The sequence below is a fragment of the Vanessa atalanta genome, chromosome 11 (assembly GCF_905147765.1).
Source record: "Vanessa atalanta chromosome 11, ilVanAtal1.2, whole genome shotgun sequence".
Lineage (NCBI taxonomy): Eukaryota > Metazoa > Arthropoda > Insecta > Lepidoptera > Nymphalidae > Vanessa > Vanessa atalanta.
In genome coordinates, this window is record NC_061881.1 from 11,763,487 (window position 1) to 11,784,770 (window position 21,284).

General features: G+C 30.7%; 1 protein-coding gene across 1 annotated transcript; it reads right to left on the reverse strand.

The window, feature by feature from the left end:
• Positions 1-13,309: 13,309 nt before the first annotated feature.
• On the reverse strand, positions 13,310-19,182 carry LOC125067194 (mitochondrial pyruvate carrier 1). The gene is made up of 4 exons (XM_047675635.1): positions 19,058-19,182; positions 18,629-18,700; positions 18,392-18,492; positions 13,310-14,682 (listed from the first exon to the last, which is right to left on the reverse strand). The coding sequence occupies exons 2-4, from the start codon at positions 18,694-18,696 to the stop codon at positions 14,507-14,509; spliced, it is 345 nt and encodes a 114-aa protein (XP_047531591.1). The 5' UTR covers positions 18,697-18,700; positions 19,058-19,182; the 3' UTR covers positions 13,310-14,506.
• Positions 19,183-21,284: the final 2,102 nt, after the last annotated feature.

Below are 21,284 nucleotides of genomic sequence, written 5' to 3' on the forward strand. Positions count from 1 at the left end.
ATTAATCGTGAACCTACATATATATTAAAGTTGAATAAATGAAAGTCCTTTGTCTGATTTTTGCCTTAAAAATATATTCAAATTGTTCTATCCCTTTATTCTGTAGCGATTCAGATTTATTTTACCTTTTTACTTGGACACAGTAGCGTTGCTCTTGCACTAGAAAAATTTTAGACTCAATTCCTGACAGGCATAAAAGCGGCCAGTGATAAAAATAAAAATTAAAAACAAATGCCAGTCATGAGGACTGACAGATGTGAATATTTAAAACTATGAAATAACAATGTTTTTTTTTTTAAATAAGCTTATCCGCCGGTTGCCGTCTTCCATTTCTTTTGGTATAAGTTTTATATATAGTGGTTTAGCCTCTGATTATTGTTTATATGTCTCGAGAACGCGTCAAAAATAATATAGGCCACTAAGTACACATCATCATCATCATGATCAGCCTGTGTTATTCCACTGCAGGATGTAGGCCTTGGGGGACCAAGACGTAGGACTCCCCCAAGGCGCACTAAGCACTAAGTACACGCGCACTAGGAAAGTAGTATGACGTTTGGCGAGTGTAAAGCGTAGCTGTCACGCACACCACGATAATAAACTGGGCCCGTTTGTTTTAGTTCTTTTGTAGTGCGACCCTCTATCTAGATATATAAAAAGTGACCTAGATTTTTTTTGAGTTAGGGAATACAAAAAAGCATCTTTATTTATTAATTTTGATTAAGTACAGAGTACCCTTTACATTTTTTCATTTTTAAAATCTCTCAACGCACTTAAAGTAGTTTATAACTACGTCTATGGATTCATTTCTTTTGAAAATATTAGAAAGTACTGAGTTTCTTGCATCTTCGGAATGTAGATCATGTCTAGAAGAAATGTACTTGTATTGTTCAAAATAGTATGTTTTTATAATATACCTATATTATATGTATATGTAATCACACTCTTTCTTTTTCTTCCTCCACACCATGGAAAAAACGCAATTAAATCTTCATTAGAAACGGAATCAAATTTATGTTTAATTTTTTCCATCCACACTTTTATTTTCTAACAAGACTCGGACAAAATACGAACAAAAATTTGTATAGGTGTTTTACTCGTCTTTGTCCGGGTGTCCCACTGTTGGGAACAAAATGTTCATTGTTTTTGTAACTGTCAAACATTTAATGTTCATCCCGTCGATTCGGTAAACTCAAAGTCAAATTAAAGAACATATTTAAAGAAAGGTTTCGAATCCACAAGATATATCCACAATATTCGGATAAGGACGTATTTTATATTTTAAAAATGTCGAATAATGTCAATAATGAAAAAGGATTGACATATTTATTTGTTGTCAAATATTCATGAGTACGTTCAAAAAGTATCTCATTCCAGTCAGAGTCAGTATATCATATAAATATTTACGTCGCGAAAATGTATTTTATTTAATTAATATTGTCTGTCATTTGTTTTTTTTTTTATATTATTAATAATGCCGTGACCAAAAATATCTAATCTTTTCTAACGGACCCGTAATGTAATTGCATTATAGGCTATGGAAGATCAATTCACAGATGAAGAACAACAAATTGCACGAGAAGAGCGCCGCGTTGGCTTGGCATGAAGTGGGGCCCTACTTTGTGCTTCTCAAACACAAGAACAAAGGGAGGTAACCCGTGAAACAATCGCACAGATCAATAACAAGATAGTCTTCGAAGTACAAGAAGAAATACTTCAAGTGTTGATTTGGATCGAGCAGTGTTTCTAGACGATTGCACAATTTGTGTAGTCAGCTGTACTTGGCATGTGCACGCGTCGGCAAATCATCCGCTTTATTTGTTTGTTTTGATTAAAAAAAAAGACATTTATCAAAATGCTTCAAGAAAAAGAATTAACCCGAGTGCACTCATGCTGCACAATACGTACATAGCTAAATACAATCATTTCTTGCTGACACACGATTGAAAAACTTAAACTTTTTTATTCCTCTTTGTGTTATTATCTTAATAAAGCACTGAAGTTAATATTTATCTTGTATTAATTTCATAAGATCATAAAAGAAGTTCAGCTAATCTGTAACACGACATTCATTGACTGTTAGACGGTACGAAAATCGCCGATTCAGCTAGTGAAAGACAATAAACCGATTTAAATTAATCACCGACTAAACTAAAACTAAGCTAAAGAAGAATCATTATGCTCAAACAGCACTTTAACAAAATAGCATAAAGTAATTAAAAGCGCGTGCTAATTACGTCACGTTCAGCAAAATTAAATAAAGATTAACAAAATTAAATTGTATCGCACAGAGTTTGTTACGAGGAATTATCGCAGCCGTCTCTCGAAAGCTGGCTTCGATCGAACCGCTCATTACCGCTGACCGATACTATCTGCAGTATTCAATAAACAAGACTTTAATGACTTCCTAGTTTAATGTAACACTAATTAAGGTCATTTATTTAATCTAATAAATTGCAATTGAGGTATTTTATACTTAACTATACCATACGGGTATAAAATGCGCAAGTATAGACGTGCTGCGGTGCCAATTAGTGGTGTACCTGACATATAATATTTAAAAGTAAATTATTGTCATGTATTATCTTTTCAAATGTGTCTAAATTTATTCGTAATAAAAACATAATTCAATGGTGTTTCTTATTTATTTATATTAATTAATTACGAATAAAATTAGGCACATTTGAAAAGACAATACATGACATTCATTTATTTTTAAATATTATATGTCATTCACCCCCTCCCTCAAAACACAACGTAATCGTTTAAATAGTTCGGCATACTTAGCTGCCGTGTCGAACGACGTTTTGTGAATGGCGAACTCGTGGAAGGGAGTTCATGAGATTGATAGAAATCATGGGTCCAAAATCGAGAAATGTCCATACACATTGGGATCCTCAAACTCATTATCTAGTCATTAAACTAACATACAGCCAAAGTGTAGTATCTATTTTGCTCATAGCAAGAAAAAACAAGCTTGTAAAATACATTTAATTTTATCACCTAACGAAGTTTTCAACTGCAGCGTTAATTGCGAAACTTTATTAAAACGCCACCTAGCATCCAAAGTTCAGAGTTATTGCAATTAAATATCAAGTTAATGGCTATCTGTTTAAATATATTTCAACTAATTATAATGGTAGAGAAAAGACATCTATCTAACTGATATAATTAACCGATTAATATTGACATAAAAAAATAAAAGAACACGACCTGTCATACTGAATTTATTAAAAAAATATATATAGCCAGTGTTATTCGGGACGTACCTAAGGATTCTATAAAATCTCTGAAAATATCACACTCCTTTTTTCAGTCGTGTAAAAACACCAATATTGACGTAATATTTTCGCTCCACTAGTTTTTAGTTAAACGTAGCAAAATAATTCACTATCTTGGCTATATACCTATATATAATCCCACACTAAATTTACTAGACAGTACACTTAGAGTGCAAAAAAACTAATAGATTATTCATACCCGACGGGAAGTTCGTAAGCAATAAATATATACACTTAAAGCCATTATCAGTAGTCAAAGACAGAGTTTCTCCGCCAGCTAGGTAATAGCTTAAGCAATTAGCAAGTATGTACAACTATTATTCAGATCTAGGGCATGAATGGCCGGCTGTAGATTAGAGGCTGAATCGGAAAATGCCTTTGTCTGCACGTCAAGCAATGAAATGGCCGCTGGCTTAACGGAATGGTGGGAAAAATGTGACGTTTTGTGATTTTACGTATACGCTCTATGCACTTTAAATAATCCTTTTTTTACTATACTTTTTTCAGTGAATATTGTAATGTAAGAGATTTAAATTTTTTATATAAAATAATACATTGTAAATGTTATAATTTATATTGCTTTCACAAGTAAAAATAAAAAATAAGGTCTTATTACAACTACAAGGTATTAAAGATACTGGTGCGTAAGACGCACGCAAAAATCGGGCAAATATAAAAACCGCAGCAATTAATTTAAAAAAAGTTCGATAAATATTTTCTTTGTAGAATGATTTTGCGTAAAACGAAAGCAACAATTAGTAAATACATTATAATTAATTATTAAAATATATTTTAATTTATTGTTATTTAAATTAAACACGGTTAATATATTTCTTGATAAAATCAATATTTTTTAAAATATAGTCCACTTTTGAATACATATTAATAATTAGTTAAAAATTGTGGTCCTTCCAGCCGGATAACCAAATATTCTATACGTACATTATTCTTTATTCGTTTGAGATATATATTTTTTTATTAACAAAAAACTGGAAATGAAAACAGATAAAGAAATCGTTATATCACATTATGACAGAATGTTTTATGCTTCATTTTATTAAAAACAAAATTATTGTTAAATTTCGACCACACAGGAAACGGACTGAATTCAAAATAATAATGCTGTAAATTAACATAGTTTTAAATAATAATTGTAAATTATTTTAAACGTATAAAAGCTAATATAGCATTTGGATCTGTGAATCAATACAATATAATTTACACGTGTAGTATTTTACGTAATGTGTTCGAAGCAATTACCATTATCTCGCGGGAATCGCTATCCGATTTCCGGGAATAAGCCGCTATTAAGTATTTAATGGGAATTGTCATGTTGTAAATACAACCTTTTATTATCCATCTATGAGCCTAAGTGTGTTATGCGATTAACCTTTGCATTAAGCTGGTTTTTAAGGGACTTCGTGCTGCCCGTCTGGGTGGACACCGTCCACGTCGGTTCCTTTTTGATGGGTTAGTAAGCAAAGTTCAATAATAGGTACTGGTATACCAACTTAAATCCCTTAGTTGGTGGATTGATGGTGTAAGGGTTCATGGACAAATATAACCATTTAACCATCAGTAGTGGCTTACTTCGTTTGAAAATACAGAATAGTTATAGTAAAATTAAATTGGACTAGTGGATCAAGGTCTACTGGTCTTTGTCTCCAATATTTTAATTGTTGACGTTAAAGAAAACCATCAATATATTGGAATTCAGAGACATGTATGAGTATTAAAGTGCCGCAATAGAAACCCCAGTATTTAAGATAACGCTCTATTTCTATTAGAGGGATGTTTAGCTTATCCTCCAAACATTTCGTGGATTGGTTGATAAGTACATAGCAAAATTGCAGCTAATCAAAAAGCAGGATATTTGGGCATATCTTCTTCGTCGTTGAGCACGAAATACACCAATTAAGGATGTAATACTAAATGGCCAGTCTCAAATTCGCGATCTTTGGTTAGGATTTGCATTATCACCTGGCTACTCCAACTTTCCGCATCCCGCTTGGTGTATCTTCAATCAAAGATTTATCTTGATTAATTATTATCATTAGCATTCATTGCATTGCAGTGCACACAATGCAGATCCTATAATGTAAACTGTATGTGAGGATTTCAAGGCTCACAAGAGATTAAGGAACGATAAATTAAACGATGTCATCGTGTTTAAACAGACGTCAATTAGCATAAAGAACGGCTGAAATTCGTTTATTTACAAGAAATTCGTGCTTGTTATGTCAACAGCGTAAATTTAAAGCGGATGAAACTATAAAGCGCATCCACTTATATAATGATGTTATATACTTTAACATGTTATATATTTTTTTATATATAAAAAAACGTCTTCTCATTTTTGTGTACAATGTGTAATGGTTTTAGGTAGTATGTACGAATGCAATGATTGCTTGCAAACCCATTTACTTTTAATCGAGATGAATTATTGTAATCCTTTGATATTTTTGTGGTGTACGATTGTTGAATAAATTAATGCAGTAATTAAATACGTTTTATTTTGTGAATATCTCCAATGCACGCCCACGTAGTCTTCCAAATGTCGGACCAATTCCCGAAACCAACTGTTTGGCATCCTGCTCCTCCGACAAATATATATGTATTTTTTTAAGTAATAGGTAGGCGTACCGCCCATAGACATTGACGCTGAAATAAATAATAATCATACCTTACATCACATCAATGCGCCACCAACCTTGGGAGCTAAGATGTTATGTCCATTGTGTATGTAGTTACACTGGCTCACTTACCCTTCAAACCACAACACAACAATACTGAGTATTGCTGTTTGGCGGTTGAATATATGCTGAGTTGGTACCTACCCTACCACCAAGTACATATATAAAAAAAATCCTCAAAACGTCTGCAAATAAATGTCTATGTCTACCACTTTATCAGGTCTAACAGCCAGTCCAACTACATGTGTTAGAGGAACTACTTTAGTTATTCTAAGTATTAAATTGTATCGTTCTAAGCAAAATTCAAAATAATAGATAAGCAATTACAAATCAGTGTTCTGTGAAATCATTTACATTTCCATCAAAATTTGTCCATCGGGAACACCCCGGTCTAATTGTCAGTGATTCGTCAGACCTATGGTGGCAGATTTTAATTAAGTTAAACGAATTTCAGACGGCTACTTACACAGTAATTTAATATCGGTCTTTTGAATCGCCATTCTGTTTGAATTATGTTTACATTTCTTGTTATAAAATATTAAGAGATTAATAATGATTATACAAAAACTAACAATAATTTTAATTAAAATATAATCTTCCCGAGAGTAGCTCGTTGATTTTTTTAATCAAATTTAAAATATCATCTTTTACTTTACTATATTTACGATTTTGATTTTAATAACACTTAACTGGTTAGTTTTAGATTTCAAGGCTTATTTTCATCGAATTTCCTGAATAAACACTACAAAATATATGTATTATTAATAAAGAATTGAAATGTAATACTAATTTCCTAATGACAGATTTTTATAACACAAATAAATAGACAGCATTTTCACATATATTACTGTGCAGAGTTAACGTACCTTTTTATCGGCGCTATAAGAATTGCAATCCTTTTTTTTGAGCATTAGCAGCCCGTAAATGTCCCACTGCTGGGATAAAGGCCTCCTCTCCTTTGAGGAGAAGGTTTGAACCATATTCCACCACGCTGCTCCAATGCGGGTTGGCGGAATACACATGTGGCAGAATTTCGTTGAAATTAGACACATGCAGGTTTCCTCACGATGTTTTCCTTCACCGCCGAGCACGAGATGAATTATAAACACAAATTAAGCACATGAAATTTCAGTGGTGCCTGCCTGGGTTTGAACCCGAAATCATCGGTTAAGATGCACGCGTTCTAACCACTGGGCCATCTCGACTCTTAACACAAATTAGCACAAATTTAAACAATTCTAATTTATAATAAAACAAATATTGTAAAGTATATAAGATGTGAAGTTGTCTATTACGAGCGACTTGACAGTTAATTGGCGGTTCAGCGAGCAACTTCATCATATATCATCATCGTCAGCTGTCATGTCATCCCGCACCATAACAATTTAATCCGTCGTTATTTCATCAAAAAATCATTTTTTTTTTCAATATATATTTCTGTGCGGTGTTACTCTACGATCATTGTTATGGAAAGATATAATATCATTTTTACATATATTTTTATTCTACCACCCACACTACATAACACCAATGCATCACCAGCCTAAAGAACTAAGCAGCTTCCCTAACCTAACCCTTTAAATCGGAATACAATAATATTATTGTTGTATCGTATTGCTGTTTAGCGCTGGAATATCTGATGAGTGGATGGACCACAAGGTGAAGTACAAGAACAATAATATAATGACAATAAAATTAAGATCCTGTAAGAAATTTTATTCGTTTATTATTATAATTAGAAAGTTTTTAATTGAGAATCTTCTTGGATTTTATGCAATTAACTATATAGCACCAAAATATATTCTCTCACAATATTATATGTTAAAATATCTGATATATAAAACAAAAAGAGATGAAGCCGGTAGCCGGTAATGTGTATCTTGACGGCACCGGACGGAGGCTCGGCGGCGCCGCAGCGGATTCTCGCACTTGCCACTCAATCGAGCGTGAACGCGTGAAGAATTTGTTTTGGCATACGATATTTCGGAATACGTTATCGGGTCTGTTTTTCTTATAGAAATAGACAAATGTAAAATAATAATATCCCTAAATTATGAATCGTGATAAAACCTGCATTTATGTCGAATGTAAGTCTTTTTTTTATGTTATAGGGTCAAACGAGCAGAAGGCTCACCTGATGGAAAGTGATTATCACCGCCCATGGAAATCTGCAACACCAGGGGGCTTGCAGGTGTTTTGCCGGCCGTGACCGCTCCTGGTTAAGGTTTAAGATAATTTGGGGTGGGGTCATATTAATTAAATATTCTTCCCAATATTTAATTAATATGACCCCACCCCGAATAAAGGAAAATCTTCTATTCTTATAGGTCAAATCAAAATCAAATCAAATGAATTTTATTCAAGTAAACTTCACAATGAAGCATTTTTGAATCGTCAATATTTAAACACTTCCACCGTTTCAGTAAGCAAACTCCGACGAAAAGATACGTCAAGAAACTCGCATAGTTGCTCGTTTAAATAAACAGGTATACAATGCTGTTATTCAAAATTAGTTTTCAATCAGTCCTGTGATAGAATCCGAGCCAAAATCCAATCGGTTTTTTTTTCCTAAAAAGTGTTCTTTTAATGAATAAAAAGATTTAATAATCAATTTAGCCTGAAAGAACTTTTAAATTTTTTTAATAGTAAATTTATCATATTTTATATATATGTATACCATACCATACCATACCATATGTATACCATTGCCCAAAAAAGTTCTCTGTACCGTAAACAAATGAAAAATATGGGTTACAAGTTTATTCTTATTTCTTGTATTAATAGTATGTATCTAATAATAATTAATATTATAAAAAGCCAGTTTATTATATTTAAGACCTGTCTCTAACCCAACCTTAACCATAGTGTTATAGTTACGTAAAATATAGTATAATGTAACACAACAGATCTAAAAAAGAACAACTCTAAAAACCTCAACCTCTAAAAAGTAAAAGAATTACACCAAAAATGTATAAAATCGGTGGTGTTAAATCCTTTTTTTAATTCGATTAAAAAGAACTATCACATTCTATTTTATTATATAAACTAAATGTTGTCGTATAAATTTGTGCAAAAAAAATATAAGATTTTTTTTTTTTATATTCGATTAGGCTCATAAAATCACTTTCAATTAAAGCTACCGCAAAATTATAATATAAATTTAATATTGTTTATTAAATTTCAATAAAACTAATTCGTTTTGAAGTTATATTTCTTTACGCGTGTTATGAAAAAACGACGGAGTAAAACTACATAATGAAGTTGCTCGCTAAACCGCCAATTAAGCGTCAAGTCGTTTGAAATAGACAACTTCACACCTTATCTTATTTAACAACATTTATCTACACATATAATAAAATTTGAGTGTCTGTTTGTAATTTTAAAATAACCGCGTTTTACAAAATGCATGTGTATGTATACACGGTACATATACCTAAATAACATATTTTACAATTTTTGTCTGTCTGTTTGTTCCGGCTAATCTCTAGGATGGCTGGACCGATTGTGACGGGTCTTTCGCTGGCATAGCTGATGTAATAAGGAGTAACTTAGCCTACACTTATTTTAGAATTACATGTAAAATAATAATAAAGTCATGCTTTTTTATTAAATCCATACGCGCAGGAAGTCGCGGGCACAGCTAGTTTTATAATAAATTTGAATTGTGAATTGGGAGGTAGGTGTCAAGTTAGTGGTGAAATATGAAATTTATCATATAGATTATTATTATTTATAAGTAGATTTCAATATTATTGTAATTATTTTTATGCAATTATTTTTAATTGTTTCTATTTTCAATAACGGCAAAAAACAAGAACTTAGATATCACGGTAAATTTTATAAACGGACCCGAAAGTTAAAAACACGAATCAGTAACGCGGGTCGCTTAATAAGTTTGTTTACAGCGTACATTATCGATGGGACAGAAAGGGGACGAAATGGTGCTCAGTTATCGTTCTCCGACCAATTTATTTGTAACCTACTTGTATTAATATCGTGAAACGTGAGCGAGTTTCCGTTATGTTGGGGTTAATGTTACTTTTTCTTGTATTTTTCGTAGCAAATATTTTATGTAATATTTATCACGCGCCGCGTGACCGTTATTTGCCTCTTTAGAGTAAACCCTCCCTTTGGCGTGACTTTTATGAGCCTTGAGATAGACAAAGACAGAGATACGTACCAAATGTTACACTATGCCGACTAATCACAGCATTTTCCTTTTCGTTACGACTCTGTTGTCACGTTCTCTATAGATACGATATACTTAGAAACCTAAACGTAAACCTTATATACAGAAACTTTTATTTTTTGTTTTAATGTTTAGTTTCATTTATTTATTAACAGTTTTTGTAATACTTCATTGATATTTATATTCGGTTTTGAACGTATGTAACTTGCGTTTGGTCACGTTTAGGCACATTTTTGTTACGTGAGATAGAAGAATGATATGATTTAGAGAGAAAGAGAAAAAGGCTAGGTATATATTAAATTAGGTTCAAGTGAACCTATCATATATTAAATTAGGTTCACTTCTATCACGTATACTCTGCTGCAAGCAAATTTTTTTAATAATTTTATTGATTTCTTATCTTTTGTTATTTTAATCTCCACAGACTAAGCGTCTGTACATTTCTTTTATTTATTGCACAACTATTTAAAAAATGTAACTATTAATGTACTATGTGTATTATGTATATAGCAAGCAGTAACTGTAATTGCAGCACTAAATGTAAATGCAGTACTGTTTCTTCACTGTTCTAATTTGCTGCTCACGGCTCCGGCAAGCGCTTTCACGCTTATGATATTTGTGTTTGTAGAACTTTACTTCTTCTCACCTAGGACTAAGATTAAAGATATTCAAAATATAAATACCAAATAAAATTATAAACACAATAAAGAATATATATAAAATACGATCTTATCTCTAAGACAGTCCTCTTGTGGTTTCCTAATGGTTTTATAATAAACATATGTATTATATCTGGTAACTCAAAATATCCTATATTATGTGCAGACGTTGTCATTATAGCAAGAATAAGACGATTTAAGAAACTTAAAAAAAAATCTAAATAAATACTTTTATTTCTACTGTAGAATAATTACATTTGTTTATACATAGAAATATATCATTTATCGCTATTCGGAAATAAATAACAGATCAAAGAAGAAGCGCTAAAAGTTTTTCTTTATTATTTATTTTTATATTTTGTTTACAATAATTATTTACTATTTAAATCGGACTGGAGGCTATTATTGTCAATAAGTTATCAATCGTAGGATTAAAGATGTCCCATGTGCCTGAAATTACACTAGTTTATAACTTCATTTATCCCAATGGAGTTGATCTGCAATAATACAAAATCCTGTAGTATTATCTCTATCGAGTTCTTGTCTTGTATAAATACTTATTACAATATGTACCGATTATTATTATTACAGACTTATATGATATAGACCCTTTTTTTTTCACGCAATGGAAACCTTCAGATGGCCTCTGGGTTCCCCCCAGGGATCCTACATAACCGCTTTATGTGGGATTCCTACACACTATAACCACTACGATGGCCGTCTTCGGCTCGAATCGAAGAGGCTGTGGAATCAGGTCGATATAACACATTTGCGGCCCGCGCAGTGCTCCGCTCGTGGCCCGGTGGTAATCACCTCAGGAGGCGAAGATGGCCCCACATTCCTAGTACTCCTCAGGGCTTCCTACTCTAACATAACCTTTCGTCGTACTGTAAAATTTTGTATATACTCAAGTCTCAACTAATCAAAAACATTATAATTAAGGTACAGATAATTTTACTCCCAACAAGGCCAGACTATATGTTTAGCGATGGAATAGCAGATGAGTGCATAGTATTGTACGTGTATTATTTATCTCGTGTTAGGCGGTGATAGTAAACATCGTGAGGAAACATCTACATGTGTCGGATGCAATGCCATATGGTAACCAATATTGGAGAAACGGGATTTCTAAAAAACTCTCTCCTCAAGAAGATTAGAGGGCTTTACCGAGCAATGAGGCATAAAAAGGATGTGACTTTAATTTAATAATTCAGATATAACCTATTCAATATTAATAATCAAAATGGTACACAGTGTTAGCTTGATAAAATAATCATATTATAATTTCAAATATAGTGTAGAGCTTTTTGTAAAAAAAAAAATAGCCGTGCCCATGAAAATTAATCTGAATTACGTAAAGAATATAGTAAATTAAAATGTATATTTTAACGAAATATGTTATTTTTGCTTGTGTTTATTTTTATAGTGTATATTTAGTAAAATCGTATTTTTATTATTTAATAGCTCTATTTTGGCTACCGGTACCGGTATCGGTTGACTACGTGCTTGATATAATTTTCTCAGTTTTATGTTTTAAAAGTAAAAACGGTAATCGTCATTGAGCTGTGCAACAAGTTGATTGTAGCACTGCTGACATCATATCGAGTTGTATTAAAATACTAAAATCGTTAAGGATAAAAAACACAAAAAAAGTCGTCTAAGATTAAACTATAATGAAACCATTATTTCGTTAGCTTCACACTTCACTATCTATATCTTATCTGTGAAAGTTTGCGAGCATTGCGCGGGAAACCTCTATTTCCTTCCAAGTTGAGGCGTTCAGACAATAGGGAACGTTTAGAAACGTGAACAATGAGACGTCTTCATTGTGAACAAGTGTTTGTGAATATGCGACCGCGATTCCCAGGTCGCTATCAACTTGCTTGTTTTGATGAAACGAAAACGGTGCTGTGAAGCCATTGTACCGTCGCGAATCAACTATCAACTCAAATTCCATGAAGTTAGCGACAAATGTTTTTTTTTTTTAACATACAATAAGACTGTGCCGGTAACCATCCTCACATTTCGCTAGCTAGCCCTTGGCAACTGTTATTGCAAAGAAAAAATTATAAATCGAAGTAATTTCTTACTAAAAAAATTTATTCCATAATAAATCTAATAGTTTTTGAGAAAAATATTTAGTCATTTTAATAATATTCCCCGAAATTGAGAAGTACCTTCGTACACTTCATTATAAATTTTTCAAGCTTGTAAATAAAGATACCGGGTTTGAATGCGCGTCCGTCATTTTTTACGTGTTTATAAATCATTATTTTGTATAAGGCGGTTAAGAAAAAACATGTGAGGAAACCTGCATGTGTCTGACGAACATCTTACACAGTTGAATAAACTCGAAGAATTCTTAAAAGGGAAGGAAGGATAGCCCATGAGTGAGTCATTAACGGGCAACAGCGTTTTTTATTATATATTATAAATTATTATTATTATATATATATTTGAAAGTTTTGACGTCAATAAAACCATAGATAACAGATCAACAATAGAGTATAATTAGATCGACATGATCACAATAAATATTCGAAAAATATACTTTTGTACATAAACAGCGATGTCACATATATGGCCACAACGCCAAACATTTCATACTCAACGTGTTAAACTTAATGAACATTATTATCTAAGCAGTAAAGTTCAAATTTCCACATAATTTAATATAAGTTGCTCTCCTTCAGAGAGGTGACTGTGTATTCTGAAAAATACGATGTATTACATGCAAATTTAAACTCTATAAGCAAGACATAAGACTCAAGTTTATTGTAAATACGGATTTAAAAGAAACAAAAACGATACTTTAAAAGTATTTACAATCATTTTGATAGAATTCATTAAAAGTTAAATATTTAAATTAAATTTCATTAATTACTATAATAAAAATATAATATTTAATAGAATTATCATATATTTGTTATTAAATCGAGTAAGTTAGTTAAGTTGTTAAAGAGTAACTACTGAGTATCTTACCAGTCATACATCTACATGCCGTACCAGTGATAACTGTATATTATAAAATTTAATTTAATCTCTAGTGCTTGCATGCGCCTACTTTAATAAAGTATATTTTGATTTATAAGTGCAAGAATCTGAACCCTGTTCGGATATACTATATGACTACATTACGTATTTAATCGGAAATACAGTTAACAAATCAAGATGCTATTCCGGACCGACCGGATCCGGAATTACGGGACAATAGTGAAATGAAAAATTGTCATATTAATTCACATCCCTTCATTTCGTTTAAAATATATTAATAAACGATTTACAACAGTATAAACATTTAAATATTCATTAAAAATTGCGTATTTAATTTTGTGCTTTATTGAAACATTTTTACTGCGACTTAAGAGATTGTCACTGTTTATATAAATTTGAAATCCTAGTATCATATTAGTTAACATTGTGCATTATTTATTCTGTACATAAATCTAGAATAACTTAATTTAATTTGGCTAATTTCTCTACACAAAATTACTCTTGGCAAACTTTCATAATAAATATAAACTTAGGGTAACTCAATAGAGCAAATATACAAATATACACACATTATACACCACGTGATATGTATATATTTACATTAAAAAAAAAAATCGGTTGTGGCCATTTTGAACAAAATTATTGAACCTACAATTGTCTACGATATAAAACTGTCTAATAATTATAACTTTAAGACTTCGCTTCGGTCGTCTTGTTTTCACCCTGTATATAATAGTAGTTGATGAAGCGAGCACCCTGTGTTAGCTGTGCGCACTCATTCGTGAAGTGGCAAGCGAAGAGCAGGAGGTTACGAGGTTGGACTTTCCAAGCGAACCTCATAAACATGAGTGAATATATCGAGAGAGCTGAAACAGAAGAAAAGTTTTATTTTTTTATTAATAATTTATACAAATAAATAAGGGGACGCTTCAGTGATTAACTGAAAACTAGCAGATACAGAGCATTTATGAAAAGATTTTAGTATATAATATTATTCTGTAAGTACCAGCGCTTTGCAGTATCGCCTGCTTTAAATTCAGATTATTGTCATGATAAGCGTAAATTTCTTGTATAAATTCATACTATAATAATTAAACTGAAGACCCAGTTTGTTTGTACTAGCTCATCTCTGTAACTACCATTCGATTACGAAAAAAGTATTCTGTACTTTATAGCCCGTTTATTGAGTCTATTTTACATCACGTTGTAATCCCAGGGGGCGAGGAACTTTTAACACGAGTGAAAACACGCGGAGTAACTAGTTCATTAATAAATGTAGATCAACATTTTCAAGTTATGATTTAAAGGGAAAGTTATATCTCTTGAATTATTTATATAAAGTTTTCAGTCTCTCGTGAAACTAACCCTTACAACGAGCTTAGAGATATTAGTTAATAAATATAGATCAGATCCATAGAGAATAGAATAATTAACTTGGTATCTAGTTTAATTTGTCTAGCCTAGATTATAATAGCGTTTGTTCGAAACTTAAGTTATGCGATTATTATTTGTTTTGGATTATTTGGCTAAAAATATCATAAAACACATGAAAAATTTACTATACACGAATAATGTAACTTTTTATTTTAATTTATAAAATTTTAAATATTTTATAATGGCAGACAAGCAATTGATCTTAATGGTGCTGATCAGTGGTGTTCCTTCTTGTTCTTAAATTGCTGATTCATAGTACAAAAATAATTTAAAAAATAGTTCAGTCGACAAACACCCAATTTACAAATTCAGCCCGAATGTTAAAGGTATTTATATATTCTTCTAACCTAACCGATATAATTTTAAAAAAATCATTGTATTTCAAATATAATTTTATGAAATGCAAATTAGTATTGTATTTGAAATAAAACTAGTTTTTAATCCCGACGTTTCGAGCACTTTGCAGTGTTCGTGGTCACGGGCAGACCACGTATTTATTATTCAGAGAACTCTGTATAGAAACAGTTGTTTATGTGATTAGAAGTCAGAAGAAAATATAAATAAACCAATAATAAAATGTTGGACAACATCACATACATTACTCTGATCCCAATGTAAGTAGCTAAAGCACTTGTATTATGGCAAATAAACGTAACGACAAAGTAATGACGGTACCACAAACAACCAGACCAAAGACAACATAGAAAACTAATGAACTTTTTCTACATCGACTCGGCTGGGAATCGAACCCGGAACTTCGGAGTGGCGTGCCATGGAAACCGGTGTCCACACTACTGCACTGCTACTGTGATAATATGTGAAAAGTTGTTTGAAAAATTAAACTTTATCATTTGATTTTTACACCGGTAATAAATAAGTGGTCCTACATTGACACTGTAAGAAATATAAATAACTTTTATACCATCAATGCAACGCTGATATAGTCTTTTGACCCGGTTATTATAACGGCGCTTAAAAATATATAACAATTTCATTCTTAACAAAGTAGATCTAAATAATATTTGTTTATTTTTTTTTCTTATATAAATACTTTTTTCTCGGGTTTTTATGAATAAAACTTATCTGATATTTATTTATCAAGTTTATCGTCGAATCAAGTGTGAACTAGTTTTTTTATCCTTTTATAGATGTTTAAGATATCACAAGATTTTAGATTTTATTGCCATGATAAAAATAATCTTTTTATAGCTTAAAACATTCTGGTTCAAATTATATAAAGTATGAGACGAATTTTGTTTGAGAAAATAATAATAAGTACTTTTATTTTGTTTGATAAGTGTGAATATTTTATCACGAATAAATCTTACAAAAAATATTTTGATGAGTTGATTTTGCAGTTGACAGATTTTTTTTAAGTAAATATATTATCTATGAATTATTTTTCGTTATCTGCGACTGTTTTGGTAATAATCGTCAATAAAAATTGCCGTGATTATTTTAATCTAATTGATATGTTCAAATAAACCTAAATCTTATAAGATATACATTCCGTTAACAGACTAAATAGTCTTTATATATTTGAGAGCAATCATGGCAAGTATATTATTAATCAGGTTAGCTAATTTAATTTAATAATATTACAATGAATTATTATTTTAAAATAATTTAATATTTCCGTGACCTTAAACAATATTTGTTGTATATATTCAACATTTTAAAAAACTTCGTTCTTTCGTGCGTTCTATAAATGAAAATTAAATCAAGTAATGGAATATTGTCTTATTTGACTTAGTAATGCAGTTTCGTCTTTATCTATTATTAGATAACATTCAACCGCTTACATGAAGTCTAAAGATATAAACAAAATGTAGATCTCAATCGTAAATGAAAAAACCCTCCATATCATCGATATATACTCGCTGCAATACAATAGGCACTTGACTATATATATTTACTTATGAAATAATAATTTTTACTAGAAATATCTCAATTGTATTCGAAAAAAAATTCATTGTTAATTAAAACACATTAAAGCATAAGAACGCCGTATGTTTTATTCGTTTTTTTTTTTCTAGTGAATACTGTCTATCAATAATTTGTATAATACTTTTTTGTGGTCTAAACTCAATTTTTTTTTTATTAGTGACAATATACAAAAAATATTCCTATGTGACCTCTTATCAAAGTTTATTTCTTCTCTGCCAACATAACATTATTTATAATAGTGATAATCAGATTATCATCATATGTTAATCATATATGCGGTAATGAACTTGCTTGCCTATCAGTAAATATTTCTAATAACATTTTATGTAAGCACTTAATACTTACCACTGGTATTTGTAATATATTTTAATATAATTACCATATTTTATTACAAATGGTGTTATCTAATACCGTTAACCTATACAAATTTTATATGTGCGAAAGTAAATTTGTTACGCTTTGACGGCTAATACCGAGTGATTTTGCAATTTAGTATGAAGCAAGCTTGAATTGAAGGAACAAAAGCTACTTTTTTATACTAAAAACCAATGACCGAGTAATATACAGGCAATGGGTGAAAACTAGGTCAATATAAATTGCAAAACATGTTTTGCTGAAACATATTTGATGAAAACACACAGCAGCAGATTTTTTGGCATAATTTTTTTTATATGAAATGGAAAGACGGGCTACATAAGTTGGACGCTGTAAGACATTATAACCATCCCTTTCTTCTCCAATGCACCTAAAACCATGGAAACTAAGTTGCTATGTCGCTTGTTTCTGTTACTATGGCTCATTCACCATTAAAACCAAAACACACATTCAAAATATTGCTGCTTTCTGGTAGATTATATGATGAGTGGGTGGTACCTACCCAGATGGGCTTTCAAAAAGCCTTACCACAAAGTTAGGTTATTAAATCTTCAAATGAAATTGAACCTTCATAACATGTCTTACATATTTATAATAAACTTGGAACTTGTATAGCATATGTGTTAGTAGCTAATTCTGGCTAAATACTCAAAAGGAAAAATATTAGAGGCTCGTAAAAATTGTTTAACAACTATAGAATGAGAATTTCAAAGATAATCATTTTGAAAAGAATAAAACAGACTGGCAGTTAATAATTTGTTTTTTGTCAGCAGTTTGTTTCTATGTAACTATAATTAAAAATATTTTCTTCATACAAACCAAAAGTCATTTTGCCACTTATAAAGCTGGGATCCTTTCTAGTATCTGCAATAGCAGCTAATGGTATTCCCCAATTTGCCACTGGACCCCAAAAATGTGTGCTGAAAAGTATTAAATAGATAATTATAGTTTTGTAAATGAAATAATAATTAAATAATTTTATATTTTGTACTACACGGCTAACAGTAAAAAAGTTGAAATGTTAATTTATATTATTATTTAAATACAAACATTTACCTCATTAAATATTCTCTAAATTCTTTGCTTTTAAGCTGATTCAGTAATTTTCTTGCCATTCCACTCATTTTTCTGAAAAAAAGTTTTTTTTTTTAATATCGTTTTTACAGAACGATTTATATATTTTTGAATAACCAAATATTGTACATTAAATTCGATTAAATCATTTTTGTAACTGGAGTCAAATTTATTGAAGAATTTAAGAAGTGTTGTTTAGACATTTGAACTCTGCCGAAGTTATATAACAAGCAGGAACGTTTGTTATGTATCATGTTTTCCATATATTTATCAATTAAAGCTAATACATTTTAATTTTACCGTATATAATTACGTGTACAACTTTTCAATAGATGTCAAGGTTATAACCTTCTCAGTGGTTTCATATTAAAAATTTGAGTGATATGTTAAATATATGCTACAATTATTTACCTTTTTTATGTTTCCTTCCTTGTCTTATTATAAAACTATAAATGTATATTTCGTTATCTTTTAAAACAAAGTCACAGTGGTGCTTCTTTTATTGGATTTTAAGCACTGAGCAATGTCAGTGTCACTAGCTAAAGTCACTGATAATCATGACATTTGTTATCAATAACAAATGTCACAGTCATTAGAATTAAATTGAAATTTCATAGAATAAAATGTGGAGAATGATAATTTCGTTAAAATTATTGGTTGAGATTTTTAGGTTTTTAGACTAATAATTGACATCTAGTGATTTGGCGCGTAAAGAGGTCTACGTCGGAGATACGAGACCTGTATATTGTAATATTTATAAAAGTATTGGGTCAAATTGCAAAGTGTTGATAGCAATTTTAGAAACAATTAATTTATTATTTATCTCTATAATGTTTTATATTATATGGCAAATAAAATGAAATTAAAACTTTGAAAGATCTACAAAACTTACATACTAGTATAAACAGAGCCATATTTTAATAGCCCTTGTAAAAATGTAAACAAAAAAGCACAAAACCCTAGGCACGACCCTATACGTTATGTAGAGTGAGAAGCTCTCGTGCTTATGATATATCTTGGTGTGCGTAAGATAAGAGTAGTATTTACTCTACTACAAAAATAAAATACAAATACCTATAAATTATATTTGTTAAGTTGATTTCATTGAAAATTAAGTAATTTAGCGTGAAGTGAAGTAAATAGATCAACATTTATTATGTAGTAAGATAAAACATTCTCTTATTGCAACTTCTTGATAAAACTCAAATATTTGACAATTGAACCGTCATAATAATTATTATTTAATCAACAATCATCACAACACTTCATAATGTAAAATAAAAATAAAATACCGATAAAATGTAGTTATCCAAATTATGAGTTTATTTCGTACTATAATAGTGATATACTTGCTTATATATGTGACTCTTTATATAGCTCTTGTTGGAGCACTAATTTATGTGCGGAGCATGATCCTAACCAACCACAAGTGAGATTATAATTACTTTTTACGAATCTCTATATAGATTTTGAAATTATTAATTAAGTTATCAGTTATATTGAGCCGAGATGACCCAGTAGTTAGAACGCGTGCATTTTAACCTATGATTTCGGGTTCAAACCCAGGCAGGCACCACTGAATTTTCATGTGCTTAATTTGTGTTTATAATTCATCTCGTGCTCGGCGGTGAAGGAAAACATCGTGAGGAAACCTGCATGTGTCTAATTTCAACGAAATTCTGCCACATGTGTATTCCGCCAACCAAACCTCCTCAAAGGGAGAGGAGGCCTTTAGCCCAGCAGTGGGAAAATTTACAGGCTACTAATGCTAATGCTATATTGAACACTGGAACTTTAAAGATAAATAGATTCAATGATCGAAATTATTATATTATAAAGCTTAAAGTAAACAAATATGCAGGATTTTATATCATAGGTCATTGAGCAGTAAAGGTATGTTCTTCTTTACACAACTCCAAACTTGTTTTAAAGTGGAATCTTAACAAATAGACAAAAATAGTTTTATTATTATTAATTTAAGCACATATAACCCCAACTTAAACTGGAGCATTCTATTTCAGTATACCTGAGGACTTATATATACAGAATGGATAAATAAAACAAAATTATTTCACATGAGATTTAATTAAAAAACTGTAAAAGGCACTTAAATGGACGGCATCATGGATATATACCCTGGCTTTAAAAAAAAATAAGTAGAGCAGCCTGCAGGTGTAAATTAGTATAAAAATGCATTAAAGTAAAAAAAACAGTATAGGAAAAATATTTTGACAAAAAAATAAATACATAATGGACCCAAATTGAAGGCTTCTCGAATTATTGAACGAAAAGAATATTAATCAATAATATATAACAAACTAAAGGCACTAAATATAAACAAAACCATGGAACACTCAAAATAATAGCCATTCCATTTAGAAAGTCTTACAATATAAACTATAAAAAATTTAAGATTTAAAATAAAGACTTCTTTAATGGAATGATTTAAAAAGTTTTGTATGAATATACAAAATTTGAAAGTTGAAAATGAGATTGTCTTAAGTTAAAAGCATATTAACTTCAATGTATAAATTCCTATGGCATACGTAATATAACTATTTATTTACATGAATATGATCTAATGGAAATGTATAAACAGAAAATGACTACAATATTATTGCTTTTACAAAACATATGT